Consider the following 24,184-nt stretch of genomic DNA (forward strand, 5'->3'; position numbering starts at 1 on the left):
AGAGGGGCGTATTTTCCTTTAGCAAAAGGTACTTCTATTTTTATTTTTTTAAAAATACCCTTCCTTATTTATTTCTGTAATTTATTTATTTTTGGCTGCATTGGGTCTTCATTGCTATGTGTGGGCTTTCTCTAGTTGCGGTGAGCAGGGGCTACTCTTCGTTGCGGTGCACGGGCCTCTCATTGCAGTGGCTTCTCTTGTTGTGGAGCATGGGCTCTAGGCACACGGGCTTCAGTAGTTGTGGCGTGTGGGCTCAGTAGTTGTGGCTCGCAGGCTCTAGAGCACAGGCTCAGTAGTTGTGGTGCGCAGGCTTAGTTGCTCCGTGGCATGTGGGATCTTCCCGGACCAGGGCTCGAACCCATGTCCCCTGCATTGGCAGGCGGATTCTTAACCACTGCACCACCACGGAAGTCCTCTATTTTAAAATAGATTCTAGACCAGCCTCCTCTTGGCCCCCATAAAAAGGGAACAGAATAAGCTCCAGGCTCTACAACATTCTCTGTCAGCCACATCTCAAGAGGCCGACTGGTACAGCCATCTAATATCTTAGGGATGATGAGATTCCAACAGAAATGTCACTCCAGGGGCAGGGTGGCACCGGGCTTCAGCTGTCACACGAGCCCAAGAGCAGTCCTCAGGTCCGTCTGGGCTGCTGGCCACTGGACTCGCTCCACACACCAAGACACTTCAACCTCTGAGCATCCTGTAGCTCTTGGTCCCAGCCACGCAGCATCCAAGGGCAGTGTGCGGGTCCCAGCTCTGTAACCTCTGTGGCTCCTTTGGGTCCCATCTGTAATACAGGACAGGAGGGCAGCCCACGCGCCGCACAGATGCCTGTGCCAACCGAGGATGCCGGCAGCCCAGAAGCTGTGACACAGGAAGGCGACCAGTGCCAGCTTTTGAATATGGACAACGTTAGCAGGGGTGCCACCCCAGGCCTGGAAAACGGGGAGGCAGATGTGAGAGGCAACGTCTCCAGGCAGACCACAGCCACACGCTCAGTCCCTTCTGTCTGAACGTCGCCAGGGCGACAGACTAGAACTGGGACAGGAAGAGTCCCGCTTGGTGCCGCCGTGCAGCTCAGAAGCAGCACCGACAGGAGCAAGGAGAGGCGTGCGCAGCCGGGGAGCAGCAGCCACGGCGCCCAGCGGGCTTTGCTCGTCCAGATGTGGCTGCCACGCATCCCTCAGGAAGGAACGGCAGTGCCGGCAGGGCCTCGGGGTCGCCAGGCTCCGTGCGCACAGGGCACTGGGAGCGCAGGTCTTCTGTGACCGGCACAGCAGCAGATCCCGTCAACGAGCAGCCTGTCCCCAGATGACCCGGGACACAGCGTTGGGAGATGGCCGGGAGTTCAGTGACCGCGGCAGGAGAACGACAGGTCCAGGGAGGGGCTGCGCTGCTGAGGAAGCCGTGCTTGCCGAGCACCTCCACCCGCCAACAGGCCAAAGCACGCGGACATACGCCGCAGGCCCGGGCCTCCCTGGTGGCGCAGCAGCTAGCAACCCGCCTGCCAATGCAGGGGACATGGGTACGAGCCCTGGTCCGGGAAGATCCCACATGCCGCGGAGCAGCTAAGGCCGTGTGCCACAACTACTGAGCCTGCGCTCTAGAGCCCGCGAGCCACAACTACTGAAGCCTGCGCGCCTAGAGTCCGTGCTCCGCGACGAGAGAAGCCACTGCAATGAGAAGCCTGCGCACCGGGACGAAGAGCAGCCCCGTGGCTAGAGAAAGCCCGCGCTCAGCAACGAAGACCCAACGCAGCCAAAAGTAAGTAAGTAAGTAAGTAAGTAAGTAAGTAAATAAATAAATAAATAAAATTTATTAAAAAAAAAAAAACTGCCGCAGGTTCACTAGAGGGACCCTCAGTCCGAAGGCAGCAAGACTGTCTGAGGGGCAAACGAGGCCAAGCAGACCCTCCACCTGTGGGCTCGCCAAGGAGGGGGCCCCAAGGACGGCTCCCTGGCCCCCACCGCCTCTGCCCTCCCCTCCTGCCCCTCCTCAGACCTGCGACCCTCCAAGTGCAGAGGCCTCACCACGCTGCTCAGACTCTCCAGCCCGTCACCCCAGGTCAGCAGTAGCCAGCGGGGCACAGGCAGCCCGGCTCGCGGTCCGGGGCATGACGCGGGGGGAGAAGGGGCGCCGTGGACTCTGAAGGCTGGAACGCCTTCTACGCAGGGTCTGCTACCCATCGAGCGCACGCCTGGCCTCACAGGACACTTCCTTCTAAGAAGGAGACGCTCACACCTTCCTGAATAAACAGAGAGAGGCTGTCGGTCCAGGAAGCTGCAGACCCGCTGGGGGAGGGCTGGACCCAGCACCAAGGACAACAAATGACACACAACCCCATTTGCAACTCATGTCGCTCCTGCTGAAGAGGATCTAGAAGTTAAACCCCAGACTGGGAACGGCCCTCACAGACTCCTCAGTCTCCGTGTGGGGAGGGAAGGGCTGGCCTGGCGCACCGGGTCTTCCAGCCACGATAGGGCTGGGATCAAGGGGCGCGCGCGCGCGCGTGCGTGCGTGCGTGTGGCGGGGGGTCGCTAGTAGCAGAGCGCAGGAGTAGATCGCAAACAGCTGCCTTCCCTGAGTGAGGGCCCGGGGCCACATTCTGTGCACAGACCTGTGCAGAGCCACCTGCGGCCCCCGGGCAGCCGCTAGCAGACAGGGTTACCGGGACGTTAAAGGATGTCTTCTCTTACTACAAAAGTGCCCGTGACACAAAAGTACTGTACAGAAAAGAGAGCAAACGTAAAATGAAAAAAAAAAAGGATGACACTTTGCTACAAGATGTGAACATACAGAAATAGAAAAGGTTAACATCTTACATTAGCTCTCAAATGGAAGAGATTAATTTCTGCATCTCACGAATATTTGACAGAACCTTAAAGACAAGGGGAAGGAGGGGTCTGGAATCTGGAGACCCACGCTAACCAAACGCTGTGGCCTTGGCTAGGTCCTCTCAGCTCACCTGGAAAAAGGACGAGGAGGGGTGGGACTCAAGTTAAGAGACACTGATGCCCACTGAGTCTTGGCAATAAGTACAAAGGGCTGCTGTGAGCATTGGGGGTGTCCCCATGGACACGGTCAAGATGACAGATGCGAACCCTTGGGCCAGCAACAGCAGCTATTAGCATCTGCTAAGTGTGCACTGCGTCCCAGGTGTTCTACGGGCACCACCAGGAGAGTGGCTTAGAGATGCAGACACCCCAGACCCTGAACCAGAACCAGCACTTAACAGAGGCCCCAGGGCTGCAGGAAGCACACTGAAGGTGGAGAAGCTTTTCTTGGGATGTGTTCACCCATTGAATTGTCACAAGGACCCTGGGAGGTAATGTCTATACCATCTCCCCACTTTATAGGGGTGGCAGGTGAGGCAGCTTACCCAAGGTCCCAGCACGAGTTAAGGGCGAAGCCAGGCCTCGCATCAGACGTATTATTACCCTAGAGCCCGTGTTAACGTCCACAATGATGTGTCTCAAATTTGAACCCCATACATCCTCCCCACCCCTCCTGAAGGAAAAACACTCCTTAGCCCCCCCTAGTATCTAATTATAAATAGGTACAGACAAAACTGTGAATAAACTCCTTATGCTTTTCTTTCTTATAGAACTTTAAACAAAACAAAAACAAAAACAAATGTGCAAATTAAACACAAAACTTTATAACTCATACATTTCAAATGCAGAGCATGTTAATTCGCAAGGGGTGACTGCTCAGCTGACAGGCATCGGGTCCTGGGGCTCCTTCAAATTCAAAACCATGTCAACCCCCCCCGCCCCCCCCCCCCCGCAGCCAGGCAGGGCTGGGCGGAGCACCACTGTTATCTCCTAGAATCACCGCAAGGCCCTTCGGGGGGTGGGGGGGTGGGGGGGGGGCTGGGGGGGGACAGAGCCCTTATCACCACTGGCCTGCCCTCAGCCCTAACGTACTCCTCCTATCTGAGTGTCACACCTCATCACACTTCCCAGCCAGCCGTGCTGCTGGGAGCTGAAACCACCGGCCTGGCTGGCCATTCAGATGGCAGAGAGGAGCTCAGTGGTTTTAAGATCGTCATTAAAATGCAAAAGCAAAAACACGTCTGTAGAGAACTTGCAGGTCAGGGGGCAGAAGTTTCAGACCCTCTAAGCTCTGAGCTGTTTTCCCTCTCGGGGACCCTGGGGGTAAGAAGCTAATTGTGTAGGTCATTCTTGAAGGGAATCAGCTTCTACAGTCTCGTTGGGGTAACTGTTAAATGACTGGTTTGGGTTTTTTTTAAGTGCGGGTAAAAATGATTTCCAAGCCATCCTTGGTCCTCTCTTATAAACAATACCCGTCATCCCAGAGCAGCCCATTGGTTGAAAGATACGCCAAGAAGGAACAGCTTCTGGGCAGAAATTTCACCGCTTTTTAAATAAAACCACGGTAAGGACAAAGACAACAAGGAAAGGTGACACTTTAAAACAACTACTACTCCCAGGGTGATTAATTATCATGACCACCAGTTCAGATGAATCACTGGCTATGGCTGAATGATTGCTGTGTTTCACCGCCTTTGTCCCCCACACACTCACCTGTGCAAACAACCTTCTCCGTAGGTCTTTACAGCCCCGCCTTGTCATCCAGGCTCCTGGCTGGTGCTGGTCTGGGGCATGTGTGTGCACGTGTGTGCTTTACATTTACAAGCTTAGTGGTTTCAGGAAGCTCTCAACGTCCTTCTCTGCACTTAGACAACTTAACCCTCTGCCACTGAAAACCACGGCACACGGGAGGCAGTTTCTGTGGATCTCACGATGAAGCACACGACCAATTAGCGGCTCTTTCCTCCTGGGTGAAGTGATTCAGTGTGTGACAAGAGGACATCGGACTTCACTTCTCGCACACTGCTCGATCCAACCCACCTCTGTGAGCTCACCTTATCCCTCCCAATTGGAAGGGGCATCGCTGTGTAGAGATTCTTCCTTCCATCAAACACTGGTTTCCGATCCCCAAAGATCTGTGTTTTAAAGTGCTGAACCATATGTTCCACTATTTCCCTGAAACAAGACAGAATTCGAGCAAAACATCAATAAAATCAGGGAAATGGCACACAAGGACGACATTCTTCTGACCCTGGTTTTTAAGCAATTTTATAAGCCCTGTGGCTCCTTTTAAAAACGTGACTTTCAATTTCCTTCTATAAGAAATCAAACTAGAACCTTCCGTGGGTTTACGCTCACTCATTTAGTGACTCAAGCATGGGAGAAGCCCCTCCCCGCCCAGCACTGTGCACGCTGCATCCACGGAAGACTAGCGGACGGGGCTCCTGCTCCGGAAGCTGCTGGACTAGCTGCCACGTGTGACGTGCACACAGAGCGCCCCCCGCCCCGCCGACACCGCGGGCTGGCTCGGCCGGGGCCTCGGGCTCCTGCGATTCGCTGTACAGCTCGCCCTGGGTACCACTGCCCTTCCAGTCTGGGCTCCGGCACGAAGACCCTGAACGTGCAATGCAGGTCTGCTACTGTAAGCGACGAAGATTCTGGGGCGTGAACGGGAGCGGCAGGAACCCGGCGAGCACGAAGAAGCTGTTCTACTGTGGGGCTCTGAGGACCAAGCAGACCAGTGGCCCTACCTCGCCCCATTTTGCCTATCTGTCCACGACTCAGCAGAGAAACGCACCGCGATGACCAGGGACAGCTCAGCTCTCCTGCGGGCCCCAAGGCCCAGGGAAGCGCCAGGCCCACCGACCACCCTCTCTGCACTTCTCTGCTCCAGGGGAGCCCCACCTGGAACACCTCTGTCAGCATGTTACATTAACTCACCCGACTCTGATAAAGTACAGATAGGAAAAGCTGTGATGCCTGCCTGGTCCCCAAAGGTCCTCGTAAGGGAAACATGCAAAGGATTGATAGCAAACAGACTGTTAGAGGCTCAAAATCTCAGTCATTATCAGCAAACAGCAGCTCATGGGATGTGGTAAAGAAGGAGATGGATTCTGACAGCAGGGAAAGGGGAGGTGGGCAGAGGAGGGGGAGGCACATCTGAGCTCAGGCTTGTTGCCGTAAGGGTATTTCTGTGGGACACAGACTTGGTCATCTTTCAGGACGCAAGAACCAGAAATTCATTCCATTCTTTTCCTTGAATGAGAAAAGCGGGCCTAAGAAGGGTTTGCTTATTCAAACTGGCTTTGCCCAGCTGACTTTCAACTGTGCTAGTTGCAGGAGGTGGGTCTCCAGGGATCCAGCTAATCCTGCCCCAAACACCCACTGCTTGGGGAGTCCCTGGGACAGATGGAGCCTCTGCTTTGCTGGCTTCACCAAGAAGGCACCAGGCCTCTGACACCACCTGGGAGATCACAGCCCTAGCAGGACAAGGACAGCCCTAGCTGTCCTCAAGGACAGCTAGTGCAGCTCTGACCTCCATCCCCACCACCCCTGACCAGTAGCCAGGGTGCAATCTCACCTGCTGCTCCACACACTACTCTGGGCCACCCAAGACAAGGTGGCCCCTTCCTCCACGCTGTCTCCAGACCACTCCCCCACAAGCTTCAAGGACCCCATCTTCTTGGCCAAGACTTCACGGTCAACTCAAGGTCCAGATGGCTCCACTGGGGAGTCCTGCCCACATTCAAAGAACAAATCCGCCAACTGAATTCAAATTTATCATGAACAGAATTAGGAGGGCACACGCCCCAACTCATTTTATGAAGCTAGAAAAACTTTTATCTCAAAACACAACAAGGTGATCGTGGGACAATCTCGCTTATAAACACAGATGAAGAACAAAATAAGAGAAAGCCCCGCCCTCCACTGCTGCTCTCTCCCCCAGGATTGGAGTAGGTCAGCCAAACCAATGTGGTCCTTCCTAAAGGGACCAGTAAAGTACATTACAACGAGAAATGGACTTCCCCACAGTTACGTGTGTAGGTAATAAGGGAGAGGGAACAACTTGTTCCAAGTGGCATACACAACTCTTTTATTTGGGAGTTGGAAACACCATAAGAAACAAAACAACCAACTGATATACCATATTCACGGACAGGAATATTCAATTCTGCAAACAAATTCATTCCTCAATCCCAATGAAAATCCAGAGGGGTTAATTTTTATCTGATGGGATTTAATAAACTAATTCTAAAATGTATTTGGAAATAACGAAGGATAAAGGCTGGTAAGCACACTCTTGAAAAGGTACCTGGTGGACGTGAAAGCTACCATGACAGAGACAGTGTGGTGCTGGAGGAACAGACAAGCAGAACTCAGGAAAGAATCGAGGGCCCAGAAAAAGACCCATGGACATATAGACGTTCCATTTATGACAGAAGGAGGAGAAGAGAGAGGACAAAGAAAACTTCTCAATACCTTGTGCTGAGGGCAACTAGGTGTCTAGTATTCAAAGCAATAAATGGAGCCCACACAACACAAAACGTTTACCTACAGTAACACTTACTGTTCTCAGCTGAATTCAACTGTTGGCATGATGACTCCACTTACACACCAAACTATGGGTGGGAGTCACGTCTTACCCAGGAACATCCAGCACCTGGCAGTTTGGCACACCAGGCGCTCAGTAAATATTTGTTCAAAGAAGGAGGCTGTTCAGTTATTACCTCTGGAGTCACCCTGATGGTCTACGAAGCAATCCTGCTCAGGTGACTAATGGTACACAACCCTGACCACCACACAGACCAAGAGAAAGCATCCTCATTACCCACACGATGTCCCTGTGCCTTGATGGCCCACTTGATCACCTTGTATCATCTTTTGCAAAACATAAGTAGGGATCATTGCTTAATTTTTATGACCTGATAGCAACTAATTCTAAAATGTGAAGGTCCTTTCTCTCTATCAGCCCAGACTGACTCCCAGAGGCTGGCCAGTGCCTTCCTGTCCTTCTCTCTCTGTTTTAACTGTGGTAAAATACAGATAACATAAAATTTGTCATCAGTCATTTTTACATGTACAGTTCAGGGGCATCAAGTACATCCATATTGTTGTACAATCATTACCACCATCCATGCCCAGAACTACTTCTTATTCCCCAAGAGAAGCTCCGTTCCCATTAAACGGTAACTCTCCCCAACCCCCCACCCCTTTCCAGGCCCAAGGACTTTTTTGGACCAGATTCTCCCCAGTGACTGCTGAGATATGTCTGAGCAGAACCACCTGGGCACATGTCATTCCTCAAGTCCCTGTGTTTAGTTCTTTCTTCATATCAAGTTTGACCACTGGAAAGCAAAGTTCCTGTACTACATCAGTTTGGCTCCCTGGACAAACACCTTTACTGAACCTAATTCTCAAGCTACGATCCTGACCTCACTCAAAAGGCACGGGCCCCCAGATACTATCTGTACACGTTCTAGAGACTCATTACGTGCTCGGTATCTTACAGAATGATCCACATATTAAAACGTAGAGTGAAGATGACAATGGCAAACATGTTGGCACCTACTCTCTGCCAGGCTGCACATGGAACAACTCATTCAGTCCTCACAGTAACCTAGGAGGTCAACACCACCTCTATTTTACACACAAGGACACAGGGGCACAAGCCACACACGGCAGAGTGTCAGTGGCCAGATGTGAAACTGTCTCGTGGTTAACAGGACATGTCTGCTGATCCAGAGAGGCTGAAACGCTCCCTGGCAGCTTGTCTGCCTTGTTACCAAAATTCTGAGAAGTTTCCTCTTTTAAAAAAATGCTTTCTTGTAATTTAAAAAACCCCAACAGACAGAAGTCCAAGACCAAATGACTTCACAGATGAATTCTACCAAACATTTAAAGCAAAGTTAAACCTATTCTTTTCAAACTATTCCAGAAAATTGAAGAGGAAGAAGTGCTTTCTGAACTCATCTGATGAGGCCAGCATCACCATGATACCAAAACCAGACAAAGACACCATAAAAAACAGAAAATTACAGGCCGATATCGGATAAACATAGATGCAAAAATCCTCAACAAGATGTAAGCAAATCAAATTCAGTAATACATTAGAAAGATCATACACCATAAAGTGGGATTTGTATCGGAGATGCAAGCATGTTTCGATATCTGCAAATCAAACAATGTGATATACCATATTAATGAACTGAAGAATAAAAATCATCATTGGGCTTCCCTGGTGGTGTAGTGGTTGAGAGTCCGCCTGCCAATGCAGGGGACACGGGTTTGTGCCCCGGTCCGGGAGGATCCCACATGCCACGGAGCGGCTGGGCCCGTGAGCCACGGCCGCTGAACTTGCGCGTCCGGAGCCTGTGCTCCGCAATGGGAGAGGCCACAACAGTGAGAGGCCTGCATACCGCAAAAAAAATAATAAATTTAAATAAATAAATAAATAAAAACATCATTACCTCAATAAATGTAGAAAAAGCATTTGATAAAATTCAACATCTATTTATGATTAAAAACTCTCAACAAAGTGGGTATAGAGGAAACATACCTCAACATGACAAAAGGCCATAATATGACAAACGGCCAACATCACACTCAATGGTGAACAGCTGAAAGCATTTCCTCTGAGAAGAGAAACAAGAAGACAAGGATGTCCACTCCTGCCACTTTGATACAACATAGTTTTGGAAGTCCCAGCCACAGCAATCAGATAAGAAAAAGAAACAAAAGGAATGCCAATTGGAAAGGAAGAAGTAAAACTGTCACTGTTTGCAGATGACATGACACTATATATAGAAAATCTTAATGATGCCACCAAAAACCTATTAGAACTAATACATGAATTAGGTAAAGGGGCAGGATACAAAATTAATATACAGAAATCTATTACATTTCTATATACTAATAACGAACTATCACAAAGAGAAATTAAGGAAACAATCCCATCAAAAAGAGTAAAATACCTAGGAATAAATCTTACCAAGGAGGTAAAAGACCTGTACTCAGAAAACTATAAGACACTGATGAAAGAAACTGAAGACAACACAAACAAGTGGAAAGACACATTCATGGATTGGAAGAATTAATATTGTTAAAATGACCATACTACCCAAGGCACTCTACAGATTCAGTGCAGTCCCTATCAAAAAACCAATGGCATTTTTCAGAGAACGAGAATAAATAACTCTAAAATTTATATGAAAATGCAAAAGACCCCAAACAGTCAAAACAGTCGAAACAATCTTAAGAACAAAGCTGGAGGTATGATGTGCCCTGATTTCTAACTATACTACAAAGCTACAGTAATCAAAACAGTATGGTATGGGCACAAAAACAGACACACAGATCAGTGGAACAGAATAGAGCCCAGAAATAAACCCAACTTACACGATCAATTAATCTATGACAAGGGAGGCGAGAATATACAGTGGGGAAAAGACAGCCTCTTCAATAAATGGTGTTAGGAAAACTGGACAGCTACATGTAAAATAATCAAACTGGACTACTTTTTTTTACAAGAATACACTCAAAATGGATTAAAAACTTATATTTAAGACCTGAAACCGTAGAACTCCCAGAAGAAAACACAGGCAGTATGCTCTCTGACATAATCTTAACAGTATTTTTTTTGGATCTGTCTCCTTAAGCAAGGGAAACAAAAGCAAAAATAAACAAATGGGACTACTTCCAACTAAAAAACTTTTCACAGCAAAGGAAACTATCAACAAAACGAAAAGGCCACCTACTGAATAGGAGAAGGTATTTGCAAACAATATATGATAAAGGGTTAACATCCAAAATATACAAAGAACTCATACAACTCAACATCAAAAAACCAAACAACCTGATTAAACACAGGCAGAGCACCTGAGCAGACATTTTTCCAAAGAAGATACACAGACGGCCGGACACATGAAAAGATGCTCAACATCACTAATCATCCGGGAAATGCAAAACAAAACAATGAGATATAAGCTCACGCCTATCAGAATGGCTGACCACAAATAAAAAGTGTTGGCAAGGACGTAGAAAAAGGGAGCCCTTGTGCCCTGCTTGGGGGAATGTAAATTGGTGCAGCCACTATGGAAAACAGTATGGAGGTTCCTCAAAAAGTTAAAAACTACCATACAATCTAACAATTCCACTTCCGGATATTTTTCTGAAGAAAACAAAAACACTAATTAGATATACAATATAAAAGGTACGTGCACCCCTATGTTAATGGCAGCATTATTTACAATAGCCAAGATATGGAAGCAAACTAAGTGTCCACTAATAGATGAATGGATAAAGATGTAATGTGTGTGTGTGTGTGTGTGTGTGTATGTATGTATATATACACACACACACACACACACACACATACATTCACTGGAGTATTACTCAACCATAAGAATGAACAAAATTTTGCCATTTTCAACAACATGGATGGACCTAGAAGGTATTATGCTAAGTGAAAGAAGTCAGACAAAGACAAATACTGTATGATTTCACTTAACAAGTGAAAAAACATAACAAAACAGAAAGAGACTCATAGACATAGAGAACAAACAGGTGGTTGCAGGGGGTGATGAGTGAAATAGGTGAGGGAGATTAAGAGGTATACAAACTTCCAGTTATAAAATAAATAAGTCACTAAACATTTTTTAATGTATTCTTTTGGTAATTTCTAATTACACAGATTTTTTCATTAATACATTCTCACTGTAAATTTCAAACACGGATAATGCTCCAAGTCCGCCTAGACCACCTCTTTATTTCAATTCTCTTCTCAGAAGCAACCTTATTATTTTTAAACCTATGCATTTATATAAATACATAGGTACATAAAAAAAATACAGTGTATTATTTTTTAAACACACATGGTTCTGGAGCTTGCTGTTTTCCCAGAATGTGTGTTTAACACCTTTCCTTGTCACTATATACAAAGTGGCATCAAGTCTAGAAATAGAAATGTTATTGTATCATGTACTGTAACGTAATATTAACAAACCACATAGTTGTCTATGTTTCCAGACGTGGTATTCATACTGTGAAGCTCCATTTCATTGCTGTCCATCGTTTCACAGTACTCCACAGTATGTTTACTTAACCATCCCCATTGGTTGATACCGAAATGACTTCTTTTCTCTCTCGCTTTTCGCCATCACGATATTAGACATCCTTGTACATATCTCTCTTTGGGATGAACACTTAGTGGTAGAATCGGTGGGTCAAAGGTATATGGGGTATTATTTTTATTTACATATATACACAAAACCACCTTCTGAAAAGTCTGGACCAATGTACATTTCCTCCAGTGGACAGTACCCATAAGCAGCAGACTGCACATGACGCAGTCATGCTGCCCTGCCGGGCTCTTCCCGAGCACCGCGTGAGCACCTGAGCAGGGCTCTCCTAGGGCCACTTGACAGAGCGCAGGAGGAACAAGAGGGAAAGTGCAGACGAAAGGTCAGGAGCACACCTCCCTCCTTCCAGTAGCCCATCCCACGCTTCCGAGCACAGCACCACTACTTCTGACCCGTTGGCAAGGTTTCCTAGCGCTGGCTGTAAGGCCCGCACAGCCTAGACTAGCTCTGGGCCCTGGCTGTTGTGTGTGACCAGCTGCAGCCACGATGATACTGGAGGCATCCTGAGAAGAGGGACCTTGCCTTACACTGAACCCCTCCCACAGAGGCCGCTCAGAAGGGTGATCGAGACTAAGGGCACAGCAGGCCGGGATGCACAGTGACTCATCAGAACATCTGTAGATGGCATTTTCCTCTCAGTCTTGAATGAAGCCTCAGGGTTGAATTTATTGAATATCTACCATGTGCCCTGCACAAGGTTTTGGGAGCTCAGAATTAAGGCACTGCTCTAACAGAGGCTGCAATATGGAAGCAGACGGGGTGCCGAGGACTGTCTGGACAGGGTCAGTGCCAGGGGACAGTCTGCGGCCGGAGCTGCCTGCTCTTCCACCCCCCCTTCCCCTCCGGGTCCCCTCTTCCAGCGCTGCCCCGATACTGTCAGTCACTGCTCTGACTCTCCCTTCCCAACTAGGGACAGGAACCATGTCTACCTTGGCCCCCACCGTCCGCCCGCCGGCACAGTGCCTATCACACAGCGGAGGTTTCATAAATGTCGGCCGGTTGGTAGTGTGGCTGCCGAGAGGGACTAAGTCAAGGTTTTAGCACGTGGGTTTTGCCAGCACAAAAACCTTACTTCCAACGTTTTTCTAAGCTATTATGAATGATTATAATTTTGAGATTGGACCTTAGGCCAAAGTCCATCAGAATTAATAGTAAAATGAAGAACCCTGAAGGTTCACACATTTAACTACGCAGCAACTCTCAGGTTGGCTCAAAACCCAGGGGAGCAGCATGGCATGCCAGTCTGTGGGCTGGCCTTGCCACAAAATGCAGCTCAACACCCTTAAATATTTAAGGGCTGTTTTTTTTTTCTTTATATGATGTTCAGCTTGGTGTGGGCTAACCTTGGTTTTTTTTCTAGAAATATGAAAATTTAGTTAAAGTGGGATGAAGTCTTTTCCCATGAATGTGTCCACTTACCTCATTATGGCCTATGCTTCTCACTCTATTTCTCTCTCTCAAACAATTCCTTTGCCTACCTATGCTATTTTACTTTCTTGGAAAGGTTTAAATATAGTATAAAATTAGCCTGGCACTTCAGGTAACTTGAAGATAACTTACTCTTCTGGCTGCCTTTCATGTCCCACCCCCCCTTTTAATATACATACCCTTGCAGATTTTGTAACAACCAAATAAAATTCTAGCAATAAATTGGAAAAAAGTGCAGATCAAGACCCATCTTTGCTACTTTCTGTTTCATGAGGCAATTTCTAAACACTGGGTAACTTCAGAACCTTACAGTCATAACTACAACTGTGGGACTGTGGGAATACAGTCAGGTAAAAACATTGCATTTTAGTCACCATCAGCCTTTTCCTGTTGCCAGATGACAAAGCCTTAGTCATGCCTGTTCTCGTAAAAGAAGCTTCTTGTACACCGTGGTTGATGGCATCATAAGAGCCCAGTGCCACCACGCCAATCAAAAGCCCAGAAAACGTGCTTTTTCATGCCTTCATTCCAGCTCTAAGAATATATCCAAATCACAGATCCTCACAGGATTTTATCCCAAGGAAACTCAAAATCAAACAAGCCCATTCATTGAGCGTCTCACAGCATATACGGCATATTAAAAGATCTCAGAAGACCTTTAGTAAATAAAGCTGTTTAAACCAGTTGTGCCCAAAGTTTTGGTTCACAAACACATTTTTTAGTAAGCACATATTTAAAGGACCTCATATAACTGTCAAGTATTGTTTCTTTGGAGACATGTCTTTTGGGGATAAATACTCAGAAGTAGAATTGGGGGGTCAAAGGGTATATACTATTTTTATTTTAACATATACACCAAGCCACCTTCTAAAAAGTCTGGACATGGGCTTCCCTGGTGGCGCAGTGGTTGGGAGTCTGCCTGCCGATGCAGGGGACACGGGTTCGTGCCCCGGTCTGGGAAGATCCCACATGCCGCAGAGTGGCTGGGCCCGTGAGCCATGGCCGCTGAGCCTGCGCCTCTGGAGCCTGTGCTCTGCAATGGGAGAGGCCACAACAGTGAGAGGCCCACGTACTGCAAATAAATAAATAAATAAACAAATAAAAAGTCTGGACCAATGTATACTGGCCACACTGAGTGAATCCAACTGTTCAGTTTTACAAATAAGGGAAATGAATCCCCAAACATTCTTTCTCATACAAAGACTGTGATCAGGAAAAAATTTACAGCAAAGAGCACTTTATAGGGCACCGGCACAAACTGGGTAACCAATCTGACTTATTATCAAACTGCAACTCAGAACCCTGTTTCTGACCATGACAAAGTAAGTAGACTTCTCCTCCTGCCCTAAAAAACTAAACAAACTAGAGAAAACCTGAGAGCTGTTTTTGACATTGAAAACAGGCAGCTTAGGGCTGTGACTACTGACGGAAGGAAAACGAACATCCACTCTGCTGGGAACAATTTCTAAATCAGAAAATGGAGGAGGAGCATAAGAGAGCAGCAGTCTTGTTGTGCTGCAGAGATGGGGGCAGAAGAGGCAGGAATCTGTGGGGGAGGGTACCAGAGAAGACAGCAAAAGCCAGACTCCCTCAACATAACATACATAATGTTCAACAAACAAAAAATTCACTATGCATGTGAATAAGCAAGGAAAGGTGACATGTAATCTAAGGGAAAACCTGCCAATAGAAACAGACCCTGAAATGACCCATCTGTTATAATTAGCAGACACGGGCTGCTATCATAAATATGCTATTACTATAAATACATTCAAAGTCATCAAGCAAAAAGATGGCAGCTATGAATGAACAGATGAGAAATCTCAGCAGAAATGTAAACTATGAAAAAGAACCAAATGCCAATTCTAGAAAAAGTACACTATATAAATGAAAAAAATTTTTGGACGGTTACCACAGAATATTGGATATTACCAAAAAAAGGTAGGGGGGGGGAGATAAAGTGATCTTAAAGAGAGACCAATAAAGATTACCCAAACTGAGAAAAGAGGGAGAACATTTTTTTTTTAAAATCACAATCACAAGACAATATCAAATGGTCTAACATACACATAACTGCAATCCTGGAAGTAGAGAAGGGAATGGGACAGGAAAAAAATGTAAAGAAATGACTGCCAGTATTTCACCCAAATAACATGAAAGACATAAACATTAAGGATCCCAAGAAGGAAAAATACAAAGAAAACTCCACCTAGGCATATCATTGTCAAACTGGTGAAAAGCAAAATTAAGTAGAAAGTATTTGAAAGAAAAAAGACAGATACGGGAGAACTACAAACAACAACAACAAAAAACAGATTTCATCAGAAACAATGAGGATTAAAAGACGATGTAATAACACCTTTAAGTTGCTAGGGAAAAAACTGTCAATTTAAAATTCTACATCCAGCAAAAATCTTTCAAAAATGAGGAGAAAATAAACATATTTGCAGATTTTAAAAAATGGTGGGAGAATTCATCAATGGCAGGTTTGTACAATGAGAAAGGATAAAAGATATTCTTCAGGCTGAGGGGAAAATGATGCCAGGTATAAACACTGATCAACAGAAAGAAATAAAGAGAACTAGATATGGTTAATATGTGGGTAAATAGACTATTTTCTTAATTTCTTTAAAATAACAACATTGTACCATGGGGTTTATAACATATGTAGGAGTAAAACACATGACAATAGTAGCAGAAGGAATTATACTGAAACTACAACTGTTCAAAAACAAAATTGACAAGTATTTTTGTAACCTTCAGGAAGTCAAAGGTTTCTTAGAACACACAATATAATAACCCCTTCCAGGGACCTCTCTGGTGGCGCAGTGGTTAAGAATCCGCCTGCCAATGCGGGAGACACAGGTTCGAGCCCTGTTCCGGGAAGATCCCACATGCCGTGGAGCAACTAAGCCTGCGCGCCACAACTACTGAGCCTACGCTCTAGAGCCCGTGAACCATAACTACTGAAGCCCACGTGCCACAACTACCCGAAGCCCGCGTGCCTACAGCCCGTGCTCTGCAACAAGAGAAGCCACCGCAATGAGAAGCCCGCGCACAGCGAGGAAGAGTAGTCCCCTCTCGCCGCAACTAGAGAAAGCCCGCGCGTAGCAACAAAGACCCAATGTAGCCAAAAATAAATAAATAAACAAACAAATTAAAGAGAAGAGAGAAAGTCAAACAACTCATTGCAAAAAAAAAAAAAAAAAAGGATATAATGCATGAAAAGGTGCTCAACTCATTAGTTACCAAGAAATGAAATTAAACCACAATAAGAAACCATTACACACTCACCGAAATGGCAAAGATCAAAAAGACTAACCATACCAAGTGCTGACAAGGATGTGGAGCAGCGGGAACTCTGGCTGCCAATGGGAGCGTGAGGTGGTACAAACACGCTGGAAAACTACTCGGCAGTGTCTCCTACAGCTGAACCGACACTACCCTTGGATCCAGCTACTCCACTCCCAGGTATTTATCTAAGAGAAATGAAAACGTGTGTTCACAAAAGAAGTGAACAAGCAGTTCACAGCAGCTTCATTCATAACAGCAAAGCCCAGAGCGCCTAAGCACCTAATGAGAGGGTGAGTAAATGAACCATGAAATAACTGTATGGTAACACATTCCTCTGCAACAAACATAAGAAGCTATTAACACACACGATGGTACAGGTCAACCTCAAACACATGCTGAGAGAAGCAGGACGAAGGGGCAGCTCTCAGCTCTCACGGACCCGTGGGCGGCGCGACTCCATTTACACAGGCAGGAAACGAGCCCCCAGGGACGGACCCCAGCACTGCTGGTAGGGGTCGGGGGTACGGGGCAACTTTCGGGGTGGGGAGTGAGGGGCGTGGCTAAACATTCGTCAAACCTCACTGAGCAGCACACTTCCAATGCATATTTCTTTGTATCTCAATACAAGAACACTTTAAAAAAAAATCAAAATGCAACGGAAGCTTCCTGGGGGGAAAGGTCAGAAGGATCTGCTGAGAATGGAGGGTTGATTCGTTTTAAAATAAAGGACAAAACAGAATACCTGTTAACTCTTCTTGGGCATTTCTCTGGCTTGATATCCAATTCATAATGATAGATGTCAATTTTTGGAATGTCCATTTCAAAGAAGTTGGCCTGTAACTTGATCGTTCTCCCGGAGGTCCCGAAGTCGGGTCTGGGTGGAGGCTTGAAGGCATACCCTTGGACGGGTGGCGGTGGCGGTGGAGGAGGGGCAAGCACTGGAAACGGCAAAGAGAACGCCTGTTACCCAGGGCCCACGCTGAGAGGGGGCTGGCGCCTGCCCCGGGCGCACTGCCTTCCCCACCTCCCTGGACCCGCCATCACAGGCCCGCTGGCACTGCCGTTCCCTCCTTCCCCCCTGCTCCTCCTCCCCTTGAAACTGACGCCCCACCCCGCCCGGGGCCACCTCATCATAGAGCGCCCCCAGTGCCAGGCTCACGGCCCCCCAGGGCGTGCCCTCCTCGGCCACTCGGCCTCGACACTGCACCCCGCCCTCCCTGCTCAAACGCTCCCCTCCCTGGTCCCCTCCTCGCTCACCGGCCCTCTTCACTTCTGACAGGCTCACAGTTCCAGCCCTGCACCCACAGCTCCAAGTCCTTCCCCCAGGCCTGCGCCTCCACTGATGAGGCTGAGGTCTACTCCCCTGTCAAGACCCTTCCCACACATTCTTCACGGCCAACTGCTCAACAACGCTCATCACCTCACCCGCTTTTCTCTCTAACTCCTCCTTTCCCATCCACCTCTCTCTACCTCAGCTCGGGGTCCCATCTCATCCTAGTGGGGGCTCGGCTTCCAGGCCCCTCCCCCACTCTCCACACATTCTGATCTCACCCTGGCCAGATACCTTTGTGGCCCCCCAGCACGTAGCCCCGACATTTAGGACCTCATGTCTCGGCCTTATCTTCTGCAGCTCTGAGGACCCTCCCCACCGAGAAGCAGCCCCACACTTGAGAGCCCTGCACGTGCCGCTCCTGCCCAAGGATCCTGAAGGATCCATTCATTCCTGTAGCCCTCGTGTGTCCAGCGCACTTTATGCGCATTTCCAGTTTGAGTCTGGCGCACTGTGCTGTCCTCACACTTGGCTCTCTGCCTGACCGGCTGGACCACGAGCAGCTTGAGAATCAAGGTCTAAGAGAGCACCTGACGCACAAGAGCCCGAAACACTGGATCCAGCCCATCCATTCACACTTGGGAAAGCCCAGGCTCAGACAGGCCCAGGAAGGGTGCCAAAGTCGCTCACAAAGTGTCCTCTGCCACGAGCCACCGAAGTCACGAAGGAAGGTGTCTGCAACATCCAGAGTCAAGAACGCCGAGCCTCCCAACACCAGCACTCACACAGCCCTTGACATGGCGCCCCTGAGTACCACCTCCTACACCACAGTCCCTCTTCCAGGGACTTCTGACAGCTGTGCCTGCGTCAACGTGGTACTCAACTACCCCTGCCATCTCCCTCCTGGAAGCCAAGACGCAACACCCCCTTCTCTGCAACAGACCAAGATCACCTTTCCACAAAGGAGTCTCACCAGTCAGCCAATTCGTTACTTAAAAATGCTTCATAATAAACCTCTTTGGTTACCACACTTGCCATGTACACTTGTGTTCTCTTTCTTTGCATATGAGAGATTAAAGATGGGGCAGTGTGAATTGTCAGCAAATGAGACAAAGCCAAAGGGGTAAAGACTCATATGGAATTAAAGGGACCAAGATGGTCATGACAGTGTCCCTCCTCCATGACTCTTAAATCCATTAACTTAATCTAGGTGTGATTTTTTTCCCCCATAGATAGTTAAAAAAAAAAACAAAAACAAAACAAAAAAAACACTTCGTCCCAACTCGAATTTTCAGTAATTCCATTAATAAAATTCAAAGTCGTTTTAGGAAAAGAACCAATGAAAAAAATTTCCGATTAACAGTATACCGTTAATTTTCGCTCAAATATCTTTGTTTCAAAAAAGTTCTCATTAAAAAAAAAATTCCGGGGCTTCCCTGGTGGCGCAGTGGTTGAGAGTCCGCTTGCCGATGCAGGGGACACGGGTTCGTGCCCCGGTCCGGGAAGATCCCACATGCCGCAGAGCAGCTAGGCCCGTGAGCCATGGCCGCTGAGCCTGTGCGTCCGGAGCCCGTGCTCCGCAATGGGAGAGGCCACAACAGTGAGAGGCCCACGTACTGCAAAAAAAAAAAAAAAAAAAAAAAAATTCCATGTACTGCACTCCCTATTGACATTCACTGGGAAAAAAAGTACTCTACGAAAAATAATAGAAGCTGTTCTTACTGTATTTCTGACACAGTAAAACTCAGGGAGTCTTTGAATCCCTTGTTTTATACTTTGGTTTCTTTCTATGAGAAAACAAACATGCTCTAAAGGTTATTAATCTCATTGAGCTAAACCACCTGGAGACCTTCAGGTCTCTCTCCACTAAGCTACTATGACTTCATAGATGACATATTCACAGGCTTTCACAACAGCCCATCCCTCCAACAAGCACGCCTGGGTGCCCCTTACATGCTGGGTAGCGTGCCAGAGACCAAAGATACAAAAATAAACAGAGTTCTCAAGCAGCTCACACATCACCTCCCAGGAGAGTGTCTGAGTGCAGGACATCCAGTGGATTAGTGTGTTTACTTCTCCAAAGTCAGCACGTCACACGGGGTCCTCGCACTGAGGGTCCTGACCACGCCAAGGAGGGGACACCACTTGCTCCCTGGGGACAGATGCAGACTCTCTGCACTCAGCACTGGGTGCCCACTGACACAAGGTCCCTGTTCTCAGGTGGCCTCCCACCCGGCAAGAGGAATCTCACGAATGTAGAGTCAAGGTTAAACCTTTGTGTCCCAGGAAATGTCCAGCCCCAGAGCCACAGAAATCTGGCCCACAGGGCAACTGCAGGAACCGGAGCACGATCCACACTGAAGGGAGTCTCAGCTTACAAAGAGCTTTCAGTTTTCTTTCTTGCAGTTGATTTACAATATCATGTAAGTTTCACGTGTATAGCACAGTGATTCAGTTTTATACATACATGTATACATTATGCATATACATACATATTTATACACACGTATGTTCTTTTTCAGAATCTTTTCCCTTATACATTATTATATAATACTGAGTATAGTTCCCTGTGCGTCCCTTCTGGTTCACATTTCCTAATTGCGCCTCACAGCTACGGAGCAAAGGGGTCATCTGTGAACTGTGAAGCAGTCCAAGGCCCAGAGAGTAACACAGCTGGCATGCCCACTCCATCCCACTCCCCAGGCTGCCCCCCGCCCCCGCCCGCCGGCTGTCAGTCCCCAGCCTTACCTACCTCTCAGCAAGGCAGGGTCAGGCCTGGGGCCCACCTCTCAGGCTGAGCCTACGCCTCCTATACCCCCAACACCCACCACTTGGACACGATAAGCCGTGGGAAACAAGGAGAACAGTTCACCAGTTTGCGTCACTAACCTGTATTAATAAAAGCAATGGGGGAAATGCAATGGTAAATTATTTATAAAATATATAATTTCATAAGATATTTCTTCCTTGCTTCTAGATTTTAATAATGAAAATACTGACAGTTCGTGGGGAGGCGTATGGAATATAAAGTCACAAGTTAAAGCCCTCTAAGCAGAGGGAACAGGGTGAGGACCTGTGTGGGTTTTTTTTTCTTTTAATATAGAGTTATTGATTGATTTATTTAGGTTGCATCGGGTCTTACTTGCTGCGCGCGGGCTTTCTCTAGTTGCAGCAAGCGGGCTTCTCATTGGGGTGGCTTCTCTTGTGGCACAGCACGGGCTCTGGGCGCACGGGCTTCAGTAGTTGTGGCACGTGGGCTCAGTAGTTGTGGCTTGAGGGCTCTAGAGCGCAGGCTCAGTAGTTGAGGCACACGGGCTTAGTTGCTCCGCGGCATGTGGGATCTTCCCGGACCAGGGCTCGAACCCGTGTCCCCTGCATTGGCCAGCGGATTCTTAACCACTGCGCCACCAGGGAAGCCCAGGACCTGTGTTTCATACCTTTGGGAAGGAAACTCTCCCACCGAGGGACATGCAAACTGCGCCGGGCCTCAGTCCTGAGACACCTTGGCTCTGTTTTTCTGAGGCGTAGGGAGTCCCAAGTGTAAACTGCCAAAACAAGCAGGAAGATCCACAAACAAAGCCCCGGAGAGGACGCAGTGGAGCAGTGGAAGCACAGAGCTCCACCTGTGCTGGGGAAGGGACATGGGACACGAGGGGAGAGGGAGGAGGTGTCAGCTCTTGGCCCCGAGGCCCAAAGGAGGGACGAATGGGCACACACGCGTGTGACACAGGGGAACCGAAAATCCAGCCCAGCATCACCTAGAGTTGAGCTCTCCAGGTGCCCCCCTCGCACGGCCCGCAGCCCTTCACACTGCGGCAGGAATGGGGGCTGCCACGCACAGGTGCACCGGACGGGCAGGGCGTCGGAGGGAAAGGGTGAGGAGGGGACATGGGGAGACCCCAGAGCACAAGCTCCGTGGTCGGCCTCCTTACCCTGGGCTCCCAGGAGCGGGTGCCACCAACATCTACAAGTAAACGGAAGCCCAGGAACAGCCCAAGAGGAGGTAGCGTCTGGGGAGGAGGTCACGCAGCTGGCATTAAGCCAACTGGCCGTGGCGCTGGCCGCCTGCTCAGCAGGGACCCAGCCCCCAGTGCCCACCCCCCCTTCAGATGCCACCTCCTCTCCCCTGCTCCTGCCACGCCGGCAGGCCGAGCGAGCGATCCCCCAGCTTCCAAGCTCTCTCACACCTCCTCCCCTCTTCACGGAGAAATTCAGGTCTGACCTTCCTGTGAGAACTGTCGGCAGACACCCCAGCCTCGCTGCTCCCAACCCCGGGCAGCACGCACAGCACATTTCCCATCCAGCAACTCATCACACAGTTTTGTTTGGCATGGATTTCCCGCGGTTAGGCTTGCCTCTGCACGGGGCACAACCTTTGGGATCGGGAAGGCAAACCCTTCTTTCTCATCCAGCAACACTGGCTGTCACGGTGGGAAAGGACTCGTCCACAGCAACGGCCAGCAGAGCCCCAGCACTTCAGTGACTCGGCCACCAGCCCCCGTTCCTGACCAGAGTGCGGCGGGCAGGAGTCCCCGAGCCTGAGAATCTAGCACGGCGTCAGGGACAGAGCAGGCACCGAGGGTTTGCCGAGTTGCTGCTGATACCCAGCACGTGTGTTTAAATTTTCCATCTTTAGAGCCACAGCTCAGTCAGTGAAAGGGAAACATGTAGTGAATGAGTAATCGACTTCCTGTATGAGTAACCGGGTCATAGAAACCAGAAAGCTTTCAAGAGATTCCACAGGAGGCGAGCCTGTCATTGCACTGGGCGTCCTGCAGAAACCCACCCCCAAGGTTTGGACTGCCGCTGGCCTGTCAGAGGAAGGTCCCAGAGCAGGGCTGTAGGACACCTGCCCTCACCATCGCTTGGCAGCCCCTCGCCAGAGCTGTTCGCCTGTCCCAGCCCTCCCCTCGAGCGAGGGATGGAGGCACATGGACGCAAACCCACACAATCACCCCTCCTCTCTCCCACCCGGAACTGGGGACGTAGGTCACACACCCGAGGAGCCAAGGAGATCCCCTGAGACTGCTGCTTACATGGACCAGCGCCGGCAGGGCCCCAAGACACGAGGCGACCTCACAGGCAGCTAAGACCCCCTCCAAGAGAAGGAAGTTTGGCCTCCTTCCGAATGTGCCAGGTATCCAAGAGCTGGCGGCGGCGGGGCCATTCTTCACCGACTAGATCACGGGGCACTCCCTAAAGCAGCACCTGTGGGTAACTTCCACTCAAGGAAGCCGTCTTGTTTCCTTACCCGTGATGGTAGACGCGGGCCACTGGGTGAATCTTTCCTATACTGTAGTCTTCTCTCTGATTATCACCCTTATTACAGAAGATGTAGAAAAATACAAAGAAAATTTAAATCATCTTGTTATGCCAGAAGTTGACTAACAGGCAAAGCTGGGACTCAGACACAGGTCCTGTTGTCATCAGAGCAGGTGAGGTTTGCCACCAAAGCGGAGCTGCCTCCAGTCCTTCTGAGAGAGTAGACAAGTTTAAATCACACAAGGGACTTCGCTGGTGGTCCAGTGGTTAAGAATCCACTTTCCAATGCAGGGGACGCAGGTTCAATCCCTGGTTGGGGAACTAAGATCCCACATGCCATGGAGCAGCTAAGCCCACGCGCTCTAGGGCCCACTCCCCTCAACTAGAGAGCCCACATGCCGCAACTACTGAGCTCATGCACCACAGCTAGAGAGAAGCCCGCGTGCTGCAACAAAGAGCCCACGCGCCACAACTAAGACCCCACGCAGCCAAATAAATAAATAAATAAATAAATATTTAAAAAATATATTCGGGGGACTTCCCTGGTGGTGCAGTGGTTAAGAATCCGCCTGCCAGGGCTTCCCTGGTGGCGCAGTGGTTGAGAGTCCGCCTGCCGATGTAGGGGACGCGGGTTCGTGCCCCGGTCGGGGAAGATCCCACATGCCGTGGAGCGGCTGGGCCCGTGAGCCATGGCCGCTGAGCCTGCGCATCCGGAGCCTGTGCTCCACAGCGGGAGAGGCCACAACGGTGAGAGGCCCGCGTACCGCAAAAAAAAAAAAAAAAAAAAAAAAAAGAATCCGCCTGCCAATGCAGCAGACATGGGTCCCAGCCCTGGTCCGGAAGATCCCACATGCTGCAGAGCAACTAAGCCCGTGCGCCACAACTACTGAGCCCGCGTGCCACAACTACTGAGCCTGTGCGCTCTGGAGCCTGTGCGCCACAACTAGAGAGAGGCC

General features: G+C 48.9%; 1 protein-coding gene across 11 annotated transcripts in view; it reads right to left on the bottom strand.

Annotated features, from left to right (window-relative positions):
• Window positions 1–24,184, bottom strand: part of AGO2 (argonaute RISC catalytic component 2) — a 108,989-nt gene that overhangs the window by 39,820 nt on the left and 44,985 nt on the right. For 10 of the 11 annotated variants that reach the window (XM_060116157.1, XM_060116156.1, XM_060116158.1 and 7 more), the window contains 2 exons: window positions 17,439–17,634; window positions 4,892–5,012 (listed from right to left, as the gene is read on the bottom strand). In XM_060116157.1, the coding sequence (XP_059972140.1) occupies window positions 4,892–5,012; window positions 17,439–17,634 (317 nt within the window). The remainder of the gene's footprint in view (window positions 1–4,891; window positions 5,013–17,438; window positions 17,635–24,184) is intronic. The other variant, XM_060116164.1, reaches the window with a different exon arrangement.

Source organism: Mesoplodon densirostris, chromosome 13 (genome assembly GCF_025265405.1).
Source record: "Mesoplodon densirostris isolate mMesDen1 chromosome 13, mMesDen1 primary haplotype, whole genome shotgun sequence".
In the NCBI taxonomy this organism is placed as follows: domain Eukaryota; kingdom Metazoa; phylum Chordata; class Mammalia; order Artiodactyla; family Ziphiidae; genus Mesoplodon; species Mesoplodon densirostris.